This window comes from Grus americana, chromosome 4 (genome assembly GCF_028858705.1).
Source record: "Grus americana isolate bGruAme1 chromosome 4, bGruAme1.mat, whole genome shotgun sequence".
In the NCBI taxonomy this organism is placed as follows: Eukaryota; Metazoa; Chordata; class Aves; order Gruiformes; family Gruidae; genus Grus; species Grus americana.
Window position 1 is genome coordinate 35,394,008 of NC_072855.1, and position 12,867 is coordinate 35,406,874.

At 36.9% G+C, this 12,867-nt stretch overlaps 1 protein-coding gene across 13 annotated transcripts in view; it reads left to right on the forward strand.

Annotated features, from left to right (window-relative positions):
- The window catches only part of SORBS2 (sorbin and SH3 domain containing 2), a 169,244-nt gene that overhangs the window by 111,387 nt on the left and 44,990 nt on the right, over positions 1 to 12,867 (forward strand). For 12 of the 13 annotated variants that reach the window (XM_054824383.1, XM_054824386.1, XM_054824384.1 and 9 more), the window contains 5 exons: positions 21 to 196; positions 5,327 to 5,393; positions 6,485 to 6,529; positions 7,746 to 7,932; positions 11,053 to 11,167. In XM_054824383.1, coding sequence (XP_054680358.1) covers positions 21 to 196; positions 5,327 to 5,393; positions 6,485 to 6,529; positions 7,746 to 7,932; positions 11,053 to 11,167 — 590 coding nt within the window. The remainder of the gene's footprint in view (positions 1 to 20; positions 197 to 5,326; positions 5,394 to 6,484; positions 6,530 to 7,745; positions 7,933 to 11,052; positions 11,168 to 12,867) is intronic. The other variant, XM_054824395.1, reaches the window with a different exon arrangement.

Here is a 12,867-nt window from a genome sequence, read left to right on the forward strand (position 1 = left end):
CTGCTATGTTATCTTTACAGAGTCCACAGAGACATACTCACAGCATGTTCAGACTGTTGGCAGCACCACCACCACCAGTACAATACCTATCTGTAGATCCTCAGAAGAAGAAAAAAAAATTACAGTCATTAAAGCTCCACATTATGCAGGGATTGGCCCGGTAGATGAATCTGGAATCCCTACAGCAATTAGAACGGTAGGAAATTCTGGGGAATCTGTGTATGAACTCATACAATGAATTGATTGTTGGTAATGGGTTTTTCACATTCTTCTAGTCTTATATAATGTGGAATACAGCGTGCGTAATCAGCGAGCTCATGAATATAATATTGTGTGTTGACGGAAAGGGAGAATGCTGATGGGAGCATAATTGGGCAACCTCATGTTTCTAGTTTTAATTAGAAGTAGCCAAAACTTTGTGCCTCTTTCTTGCTTCTCTTGTAGTTCTTGCCCTTTGGAGATATACAGTAATTAAATTTGTTTTGTTATTTTTAAAATGAAGTTTATACATACTACATATATGCAATGCATGCAAGTATGAATGTATACGTATATGTGTGTATATTTAAAAATCTCACACTTCTGCATTTTGGAGGGCAGTAATTCTCATGTCATCAAGGTAGCATAGAAATGAATAGTTTTGTTCTGATAATAATCTAAGTGACTAGCGTTTTTGTGGAAGTGCAGTATATAATCATTGTGCCCTTGAGTGACATGTAAACAAATAGCGTGGAAGCCCTTTCATTGTGACTAGCCCAATTTTATCATCCGCCACTAGTCACTGCTTGAGTGGTCCGAGGATGTCGAACTGAAGAGTTTTGTTTTCACTATGCTGAAAGCATTCTGTCGTCCGCTGTCAGGGCAGCCTCTTCTGGCTGGTCCAGAGAGCACAGTGGCAGCTGCGCTAGGTCTGTAAAGGAAATGCTTACTGGCCTTCCCAGCCGGAGAAGAAGTGCTGTGCTAGACGGAGAAAGAGTAAGAAGAGTGGGAGCCGGGATGAAAGCGGCAGAGCCCTTGCAGGTGAAGTCTTTGTGAGGTGCAAGGATGTAGCAGCTGTTGGATGTATCCTCTCTGCCAATACTGACATATGGGGCTGTGTTGTATTGCCAAGAACTGCTTCAATGGATTGAAAAATTAGGGGGAAAATCAGGAATTGGTGGAGAAAAGCAATAGGAAAAATTCAGAATAAGTGGTAAGACGGGGACAATTTTTTATAAGAATGGGGGGAAACTCTGGCATTTCTTGCTTTATTTTTGATGTTAAAAGTAATACCATCAGAATCTTTTAAAAATGAAGAAATTTCTTTGCAACAATGCTCTAGCTTCCTACCCCCTTTTTAAGTAAATATGTCCCGATGGTTTATATAGGATAAAGTAATTATTCTTGTTCTTTTTTTTTAATAGCCAATTGATCTAATAGGGTGCGTATCAGTTATATAAGATTATAACAGAAATCCCCCTCAAGTGCGCTTAACAGAGTTGGCAATCTGCCAACCTATATTTAACTTTTGGATCATATGGTCTGAGTCTCTTAGATTTTCTCCTAAAAACATCATGTAATTTGAATTAGGACATTTTTCAGCTGGATTTGCTCTGGGTTTTGGTTTGTTTCAATTTCAAAATATAGCTTGCAAGCTTGTTGTTATAGAAATTATTCTCACAATGTCCTATGAGTTAAAAGATTAAGCTAGCATGTGTGTGTGACTGTGCCACTTTCTGTCCTTATTCTGCCTCCTTAGTACTTAGCTGGAATTGAGATTGTTTTCAAGATACTGATTTGAGATTACATTTTAAATGTGCACAAGTATATTTGAGCCCCGTGTACCCCAGTCATGTGGAATAAAAGCGATACAGTTGTCAGCAAAAGACTCAAATATGCTGCACCTTGACACCTCTCAGAAGTGCAGTACTATGCAGAAACATGCAAAAGTGCTATAACTGCATTTCCCATGAACAGTAGAAGGTTGGATATATCACTCGCTCTTTCTCCGAGGTCAGTGAGCAATCCAAATAGGCGTCTTCTCCCAGAAAGTTCAGTCTCACTCCATCTGGAGGGAGGAAGAAGTTTTCAAATTAATTGAGTTTATCATTGCAGGCAAAGTTTAAAAGTTGCTTATTTTTCCATCTTTATGAAAATGGCAACAGTCTATCAAAAAAGCAGTAAATGCAGATTCATGGGTGATAGGTAATATACACACTGTGTTCTGAAACACTGCTACCCAAAGGTAAGCTTGTAAAGAAGAACTGAGGAGTATCCGTATTCCAGATTTGGGATGCTTTTCAGGAGTAGAGATTTTTCAAGCTGTGGGTATCTCCTCCAAGTCTGTCTTTACTCTCAGAACATGGTTTGCAACAGCTGTCTAGCCAAGGAAAGCAGAGTGATCTCCTCTCCTCTCCGTTCCTATTCCTGCAAACCCTCTCTGTCCAAAGCTGCTGAGAGGGGAAGGAATCCAATAAAGCTTTCCATTCCCTCAGAACCTTCATCCCATGTTAGCATATTCTCTCCATACCACTTGAGCTCCTGCCAGCTCTGAGAAGTGCAAGTCAGAAGCCTGAAAATTCAGATCATTGTTAAGTTCTGCTACCATGCCAAGGCCTGCCCTCAAAGATGGTGAAGTTCCGAGGCATTAAAAATGAAGTCTTTGGAAAAGAAAGGGTAAAATGCTGTTCACGCAGAAAAGCATTCAGTCAAATGGCACCACCGGAGTTTGCCACTGACAGGGCCTTAGGAGAGGAAAAAACAGATTAATGGAAAGAAGTGTGACTGCGCTGTTTTAGACTATTCAAAATGATTGCTTCATGCGTAACTATCAAAATTAATCTGTAGACTGAAAATGCCTCTATTTACTAAGAATGAAAATTAAAAAAATTTGAGTCCCACCAGATTTCCATACGTAGTGATGTAATATTTCAGCTTGAAGGGAAACCCACGGAAGGTCCACTGAAATTCATAAATGCCTCCTTTAATTGCATACTTTCGGATGGATTATTAAAATACTGCAATGATTATGGACTCTCCTAAGGACCAACTGCAGATACTTCTTATGTCCTCTTCACGCTATTTGGCTGATTGTTCATTTACATATGATGATATAGCATGTTCCAACATTTAATTGCAACAACTATAATGTATGCAAAGCAGGATGGCATCCGAATGGCTTGGTGTGTTGTGAATACTGGTAATTGCTCAAACAAATATCAGTATGTGAGATTAGTGAATATAAATTGAGAAAATATATTTTAAAATTAATTTATTCTATTCCTTAACTAATCTTATCTGGCTTATAATGTAAAGCCAAATTATTGGCTCAGGCTTTAAACCCCAGGGTGGGGGTTGAGGGGGAGATGATGAGAGAAAAACGTTCAAACGTCCAGAAAGATGTGGGCAGACTTTCTTCTCTGGTCACATGGGAGCTTCTCCATACCCGATCTCTGTGTAGAAGCCTCCTGTTGATCTGTGGAGGTCCTGACTGATAAGGAGGGTCCAGCAAAGAGATACCTATGCACCTTTGTCCCTTGACACACAGTAGAGCCATAGCAGTAACACTTATGCACTGTTTTCAATCTATTCACCTATCACTGATGCAAGCTCTATTGGAAGACTCTTCTTGGCCCAATACAGTCAGAAAGGCAGTTGTGGTATCATGGGACCATTGCAGGTTTGTAGCGCTGTGGGCAATGAGGTACTACCATGGAGGTTATACCCATCAGCATGAATTCTTTCAGACCATCTGGACTTCCTTATAAACCTTTGAACATACATGATCTTAGCACATCAAACTACATACTTGTTTCAAATCCAGCTAAATTATTCTTACCAGAGTTCCTCTAGTATAGATTTTAATACCTTTTAGGAAACAACGTTAAAAAGGTCCAAATCTTCTTCTGAATATCTTCTCTTTGCCAGAAGTCAGGAATGTTGGTAGGTGGGGGAAGGGACCTGATCTTGATATGAAACTATATCTCCTTCATTTCTTGCAAGCAGGTCTGAGTAAAAAACATAACTTGGCGCTGAAATTTCTTTCTTCCCCAGCAGATCCCTGAGTTCTTCAGTTGACTGTCAGCTCTTCTTTTAAGCATTTTTTTTCAAATGCCATTTAGTAGCAATTTTATGAGAACTCGTATTGATTCCTCAAAATATGGGAGCATTTTCTGCTTAGTCTCTTACAGTGAGAGCTCACCATTGTTAACAAAACAGATTAATTATGTGCAGTAACAAGTATTTAGGGCAAAAGTGTGATTCACTAAAGATGGCATGGAGCCAGGTGAACACACTCAGATCTGTTGGTTATTTTATAGAGAAGAATTAATTGGTGGATTTTCACTTTTCATGGTAAAGAGGAGTGGGCATAGTGATTCCAGATTTAGTATTAGCTAATGCAAGATAATGCACATCAAGAGGGGTCTTTTGAATTATTCCTGCACACCATGGGGTTTGAAGATAATTTTGTACATCTGCATTAAAACTTCTGCTTTTCTGACTACTGTGGAACAAGTAAAATTTTAGGACCTAAGGATAATAATACTATAAACATGTTTGACTTTGTGCTATCTCCTTTTCTGAAATCTTATCATCCTATCTCAAAGAAAAATTGCAGCAAAAGGGAAAATACAGAAGGGTAAGAGATAAAAATAATTAGAAACACAAGCAAATGTTGGTATGAGGAGAGTTTGAGAACTTTGGGATTGCTTATTTTACAAAAATAAGGACAAGTATAATTTAATGAGTGGTTATTGAAAGGTTATGTTTTATTCACTTTTCTCAAAATAGAAAAATAAGTTTAAGTTGCCTGGAAGGGGAATTTAAAACTGATAAAAGGAAATACTGTTTGGTTACAATCCAAACAGTAACTCTTAAATATAGTGTTGTCTTAATTCTTTTCTCAGTAGTATTCCAAAGTTTTTCTGCATTATTTAACAATTACATTTTGAAGATAAAATTTAAGTTGGAAATTGCCAGCAGTTCAAAAGAAGGTCTTCTTACACGCTTGTAATTGCTGAGGTGTTTATTTTCCTGTAAAGTATCTAGCATTCATCATTATCAAATATAGGGCCCTAAGAAGATAAACTCTTGATCTGGCACTAATTTCTGTGTTCCTAACCATTGTACCCTCCAAGATCAGAGTCCAAAACTGACTCAGTCTTCAGTGTCTTCCAGAACTTGTTACAGGAATTCCTACGTGACAGGCATAAATACACCATTTGAAATAGATGGTATGAAAATTATTATATTAAATAGGGGACAAAACATAATAGACTTTGTACAGATCTGTACACACAGGTATTTTTATTTTTTTGTTAATTTTTTAAAACTGTATTTTATTTAGACAGTTGACAGGCCAAAGGATTGGTACAAGACAATGTTCAAGCAAATCCATATGGTTCATAAGCCTGGTAAGTATGCTTATGTCTTGGGTGGGTGGTTCTCAGTGGTATTTAAAAAACCCATTCTGATGGTCTGCTATGTGAAAATACAATTGTTCACCAAGTGTCAGATAGTGAATCAAATCAAATGGGTAAATTGGATGATAGATTTTACTGCAGAGCGCACTATTTTCCTCTGCTAGAGGCTGAAAATTTCTAATTTATTGTTTTATTTATTTTATTACTAAAACTAAATAAGAATTAAAGTGATTAAAATAGGTGTGCAACCAGTATGATTCCACATCACTGAGGAGCTCAGTGAAGTGATCCTCATCTCCAGTTTAAGGGACGAGAAATTGGCCACTGTAAACCTCCTACAGCTTTCTTTTGGAGAGTGCGTGTGTTAGAACATCATGGGCTAGTAAACAGCCTGTTTTGAGCATACATTTTCTGTCTGAATTGCATTTTTTTTCATAGAATGTCTTATTTGGTTTTGCTGAAATGGAGCTTTGGTGACGTTACTAGTTTTAGCGTTAACGCCCTTTATCATGATTGTCACCAAGGATGTCAAGAAATTGTATAAACAGCAATTTTGCTCATTACACCTCTGGAAGGAAGGAGACTTTATTCGCCTGAAGTAAAGCTTGCGTTCAGCATGGTCATGCAGAACATTAGTGGGAGAATAAGAAATGTAAGCAGGAAAATTTTGGCTTACAAGATCTATTTTGAACATTAGTCACATAGTAGATATTTGAGGCTGCTTTTTGTGGTAGGAACAACAACTTCATAGTCTCTAGTAGAAGAGAGCTGACAAAAAGAAGAAACTGAGTTTGGGGAAGGGAGAACAACAGACAAAAAGCTATGATACGCAATTGGGTGCTAACCAGTAAGTGCACAATATGGGTGACACCACAAGAAGATACCATTTTACCAATAAGATGGTAAAAATAGCTTATGGTAAGTATAATGGGAAAAGAGGGTCAGAAAACACCTATGAGGTGAAGAAATACAGCACCTGATTGCCTACCAATCTTCTGTTTGTATTTGCAAAAGCAAAGCTGTGTTGCTGTGATAAAGTGGCAGGTATTGCACTACAGTAACATGTATATTTCTTTTTGTAGATGACGACACAGACATGTATAATACTGCATATGCATACAGTACTGGTAGGAATTATTCCCTCGCTTCAAAATGAGTCTTTTGTTAATGTCAGCAAGTAACAGGAGCGGTTAACTATATGTGCTTGCTTTTGTAATGCTTATGTAAACACTTTTTATCATCTTGTTTGATCTCGGTGTTTTTCCCTGCCTTTTTTCCCAAATGAAACAAAGTTTAATTTTGGTTTCATTCTTACCACAGAAATGAATTGCAGGTGTGGGCCTCTTACTGCAGATGGGATACATTGTAATACTGTAATTTCTGAATACATTGCATTTATTTTCAATAGTGATTGTGAGTAACGCGGCCTTTCCTTATCAAAATGAAAAGGGAACTACTGTGTGAAAGTACAAATGCTAATTACATAGATAGGGAGACAAAAAGGTTGTACTGAAAACACCTTTTTAAAATATGCAGTAAGAGCGCCTAATAAAGATGACTCTGTTTTATGATCTTGTTCATTTTTGCTATAGGCACTGATGTTGGTATTATTTAGCGGCAAGTAAGACACACTCATCTAACAGATATGTAATTGTTGTGTATTTCAGAAGATTATAACCTTGTGGTAAATTATTTACAAGAACAAAAGTGAAAGTGTGAATAGACTATATGTGGGAGAAAAACAACATACATAGTGCCTTGTGCAAAAATGCCATTCCAAATTCTTCCATTTCAGTGTTTATTGCATTCGACATGCTCTCATACTGCCTTTTTCCGTACTGCTGAGAGCATTTGTTGTGTGTCAGTTGTTCAAGATCTGTTTGGGCTCTTGCGATCCTCTTCAAGATAGGCTACTGCCCAGTTGTCCCAGACTAACAGTAACTATTGAAACAATGAAAAAAAAAAAAATGCATTTCCTGCCTCTTCTCCTCCTTCTGAACACAACAACTGAGAGGCAGGATGAGCCTGGGGATTAATAACAGGTTGTCATTGACAGCTCTGATGGATACATACAGCTATTAACCTCTCCCCTTCTCAAATTAATCATTAATTTATTTTAACTTTACTGAACTTTACCTGTGTGTTTGTAGTTTTATATAGAAATATAAAAAGTATTCTGATGAGCTACATAGTATACAGCAATGTACATTTTAAAATGCATTTACACATATTTGTAACCTTGCAGCTTTTCTGAGTAACTGTGGGTTCTTGTAGCATTCCATGTGGTGTTTTATTAAAACTCATTCTCATGCCGTGACTACTTCTGGTTTTGTTTTATGTTAGGTAGCTACAGCCAATCCTTCTCTGCTCAGGCACACCCAGCTGTAAAGACGCAGACTTACAGACCATTGTCCAAAAGCGCTTCTGACAGTAGCTCCGATGCCTTTAAGGTCTCATCCCCTTTACCACCTCCTCATGTGCCACCTCCAGTACCACCACATCGTCTGAGGGAAAGGTCTACAACAGAAAAGTAAGTTAGCATATTCTCAAAGAGTGGTTTTGGTATGGACAGTAATCCAGTTACAGGATATCCCAAAGGATTGAACAGCAGCTGTAGAATAACATGACTTTCAAGGTCTTCATTCAAGAGACAGTCAGGTGATGAGGGGTAATCATCAGTAGTGTGGGCATCATGCTTGGTGCTACCATTTCTTCAACATGCTAAAGAAGCGCTTATTGTTACAAGTGATGCCACCATGAGAATTTAAGATTTTCATTCTCATTAGTGGGATTGTCCTGTTTGTGGTGTTTCAGTACAATCCATCCTCTAGCAGCTGTCTTGAATAGTTAGTCTCTGAGTAGGAAAGGATATTTATGGTATCCAGTACCAAAGAGAATGGATCTAAATGATGTTGCAAATTGAAATTCAAGGAAGAGCAAAACTGTAAGAGTGTGGTAGTCAACTCACATTTCCCTGGAGCTCAGAAGTACTTTATATCTCCTTTTTTTTTTTTTTTTTTTTTTTTTTTTTTTTTAAATCTCCATCTCCATTTTGGTAGACCAAGGCAATGTTTACAGATTAAAGGGACATTTTAGATTTCTCATGTTTTTTCCACCTTCAAACTTGGTGCACAAAACCATGTCCCAGTGGTTGGAGTCCAGTCTGGAAGAGGTTAATACTTAATAACTCAGGAAAGAAATGCTTATCCTTCTGATAAAAACATGTAAAGTACCTTGCAGACAACCTATACTTTCTCCAGTACATCTATAGCTACTAGCTCAAGCCAAAAGCTTTTTCTTTTGTGTTTACCTTCATGAATACTACGTGTTAATATAATATTATGTGATTATACATTTATGTGTATATGTGTATGTACATGTGTATATATTTTGTATATGAAAAAGGTTGGGTTTTTTTTCCATTTGTGGCTACAAGCCCCCCCCTCTTGGTTACACTCAAGCAACAAAATAGAATTTGCCCATTTTGTCAGCTTGGACATTGTAAACATTTTTATATGTAGAAATTGAATGATATTAAACAGTTTCAAATAATTTGCAGTTTGCATAAAATATGAGAAAAGAGCATACTAAGTGTTTTAAATTATGACTATGGCTATTTGAAATATTTGTAGGTGGCAATCCAAAAGGTAATCCAGCAGATACGGATATTGCAGAGGAAAATGAGATGGCTCAATGGTTACAGATTTCGGCTATTCCCATTGCTGAGGGCAGGTTGTCAAGGGGAAATGCTAGTGGTTAGAGTTGGGCTGCCTCCGAAAGGCTATGAGGTTTGAATTTTGTTAGCAAGTCATACAGAAGTTGTAGATTCTGTTAGCAAGGCACAAAAATGTGGATCTGCTTCGCTTTGATCTCTGAAGTTATGTGAGTCATTGTCATCCTGTGCTAGGCCAAATGCCTTGGTCACAGACGCTGAGGCCTGTTACAGTTCCTTTTGTCAAGCTTGAAAATAACTGCTTCAGCACTGAATTTGGATGTTTAGCCTCTCTCTTTAATCTCCTGCATGATAAGACAGGCAGTGGAAATCTATGTTCTTCAGGCCAGGGGATGCCAAACATGTTAGTTATGCTTTGCCTGCTGCTGACAGCTACAGCTCGTCAATCTTTTCCTGCCAATGGGAGGGGGGTTTTTTAATTGCCTATAAAGCCAGAGTATTTAAAATCTCACATAAGAGGCTTAGGTCCACATGTATCACAGTTTTATAGCTGGGAGGCAAGATATGGTTTGCATTAACAGTTGGGCTCAAAAATATAGTCCATAAGGGATTACAGGCTAACCGTTGTAAATTAAGTGAACTGAGTGTGAATCAGAATTTCAGTAGCATCCTTTTTTCTTCAGTGACTTGCAGTGTAATGCAACTTGATCAGAACATTTCCATTTTCCTGTTCATTCTCAAAAAATACAACCTTTTCTGCTCTGAAACTAATTTTTTTCCTCAGTGAAAATAAACAATACAGCCATGTAGAACTACTTCCCTTGAAATGTAGGGTGTTTTATAAATAGAGGTGTCTGTGTTTCAGAAATTGCATTCACAAAGATACTGTAAACAAAAGCTACTCCATAGATTTTTTTTTTTTTTAAAGCATGTGACATGTGCCTTATTATGTCAGGTCACATCAAACCAAGTCACATCAGAAAGGCCGATAGAACTGATAGAATTTAATCAGTGTATGCTCTTTCTGATTGTAAATACCAGGCAGTAGTTGATAGGATTTCTCCTTTTCTTTCCCCCATTCTTTGAGTTACTAGTGGATCATCTGCCACAGAGCTAAATAAAAAGATGTGTGAGCTACAGTTTTCCAAATGCAATGTAAGTAATGACTACAAAAACTGCCATGAGAAGGTAGCTCCCACTGTGATAGTAACTAGCTACCTATCCCCCAAAAATGTGTGGGTAGCTATTAATATAACACAGTAAATGACTGAAAAAATAAAGTAGTAGAGGGGTTACTTTTTATTCTTTGCATAGTACTATTAAATTGAAAGCAGATTTATTATTATAGAGAAAATGGATAAATTTCTGTCCCAAAGTCAACTGCCAAATTCTTGTTCTGGTTAATCTATTCAAATTTCCAAGGAAACAGTATACTGCTTGCAAGGACATTCAGGAGCAGTTCTACTGCAGTTCAGGATAAAGAGCATCTATTAGGTTTTCACACTGTCTTTTAAAACTATTCCTCATTTTTTGTCTTAGAAAATTTTGTAACTTTTTCAATATGGACTTAATATCATGTTCTGTGATAACAAAAATATTTACCACTTGCCTATATTAGTATAGTGCATAAAACAAGTATAGTAAATTTGCAGCTGGAGAAGGCATGACGTGGTATTTTGACACAGTATTTTAGGGAAGTTTTTAAACTGGTCTACTAGTTATAACAAAGTATGAGTGATCACATAGGCTGGACATCTCTAGTATTTTTCCTGCTGTACTGAGTATACTTGCTGTAAACAGATTAAGGTGATACAGTGGTTAAAACATGGGGATGCTAGGCCAGACATTTCACAACTGACATCTGGAAAGAGAAACCATGCTGAAATTCATTTGGGTTTGCATGTTTCTCTTGCACAGAGCTGTAAAGCAGATGGCTATGACAGTAAATTAACTCAATTGCTCATATTTGTTATTTAGAAATGACTGGGATCCCCCTGACAGAAAGGTAGATACCCGCAAGTTCCGTTCTGAACCAAGAAGTATTTTTGAATATGAGCCGGGAAAGTCATCAATCCTTGAACATGAAAGACCGGTAAGACACATAAGTGAAATGGGTAATACAGTAAAAGGTTTGGTGAGAAGTCATCTTTTAATTATTTACTATTGATTATAACTATTTAGATGAATATTGAAGGTCCTTTTTCAAATATGATTTTGCAGCAATTTGTCTTTACTCTTTCCTGATGGTTGTGTTGAAAAATTGGGTTTGACTTATTTGCTAAACTTAGATCTTCTGGTATTTCCAAGAACTCAAACCACCACTGTGCAAACTTAATGGCTGATGAGCAGAACTGTGAATTAATGGCAACTGCTTTTTCTAATCAATATGCATCTCCAGCACTCAGTAGTAGTAACAGCACGTATGATATCTGATAACTAATACATAAAAATAAGCTATTTGCATTTTCAGGATGTGCCTAATTCTACACGCAAGGAGATTTTGGTCAAATACTGGTCAAGGTTGCTCAGAGAGGCTGTGGAATCCCCATTTCTGGAGGTGTTCAAGGCTCACCTGGACACAGCCCTGAGCAACCTGATCTGATTAGACCTGCTTTTAGCAGGAGATTGGACTAGATGACCTCTGGAAGTCCTTTCCAGCCTCGATTACTCTCTGATTATGGAGTGTACGTTAATGTGTAATTAGAAATCTTTATTACTGCTTTCTGAATAATGATTGCAATTGTGGAATTTTTCACAAGCATGTCTGATAAAGCTATGCTTAATGCATGCAAAATGACCATTAACTGACTTTTTCATTTGCTGAAAGACACGTTCTCCCAGCATTTCTAATCTACCTTTGTGATATCTCAATATTTTCTTATTTTAGGAAAGCTGTTATGTATCAATGATAATATTTTCTTTTCTTGGTCTTTTACTTTGAGGTTGAAATGGTTGAGGGAGTCCAGTTTTAAAGAAGGGGTTTATGTAATCAATACTGGATTATTATTAGCTTCTATATTACATGCTTGCTCACAGAATTTATTTTACTAATTTAAAATAAATTAAGCAAATAATTGAATTCCAGACTATGTAGTATGTTAACAGCGTGAAACACCTGTACTAAGCACCTTTCCCTTGTGTTTTTGTAGTCTTTGCAGGAATATAATTTTTGTTAGCTAGAAAATACTAAGCTGTGTTTCTGTGAAATTAAGTTCTTGCAGAACTGATGCATTATTCAAAGAGGAAATGGGCATTTCTACAAGAACTGCAAATTAATCAATATAACTAAATAGGATTTAGTATTTATTGTGAAGATGAATTTAACAATATTATTTAAAAGGTGATGGCATTTGCTCTGAGCACTTTTTTGATTGCCGTGGCTGCATTATACACACTGAAATAATTTACTAGCTTTCCCAATACCAAAGAATAACAGCAGATTCAAGTTAAAAATAAGAAAATTACAGTGATGTTTAAGAATGGCCTCACTTTTCTAATCAATTACATTTTCTACTAATGTAATGTGAAAAAGAAATTCATATAGGGATTGTGGTCCTGATGCATGTGATCATAAATACAATTTTTCAGTTTTGGCAAAGTAATGAAATGACAAGTGAGCTTTGCTTGACTGTGCCTGAATCCTTTTTTTTTTAAACTTACTTAGGCATTTTGGTTTTTATGTTCTCAATCAAGAGGTTGCATTTTGAGCTTTGTTTGGTCCTTAAAATATTTTCATGCAGAAAAGCTGTAGTCACATTGTACTTACTGAGCAGCATCAGTCAGGGGCAAGAT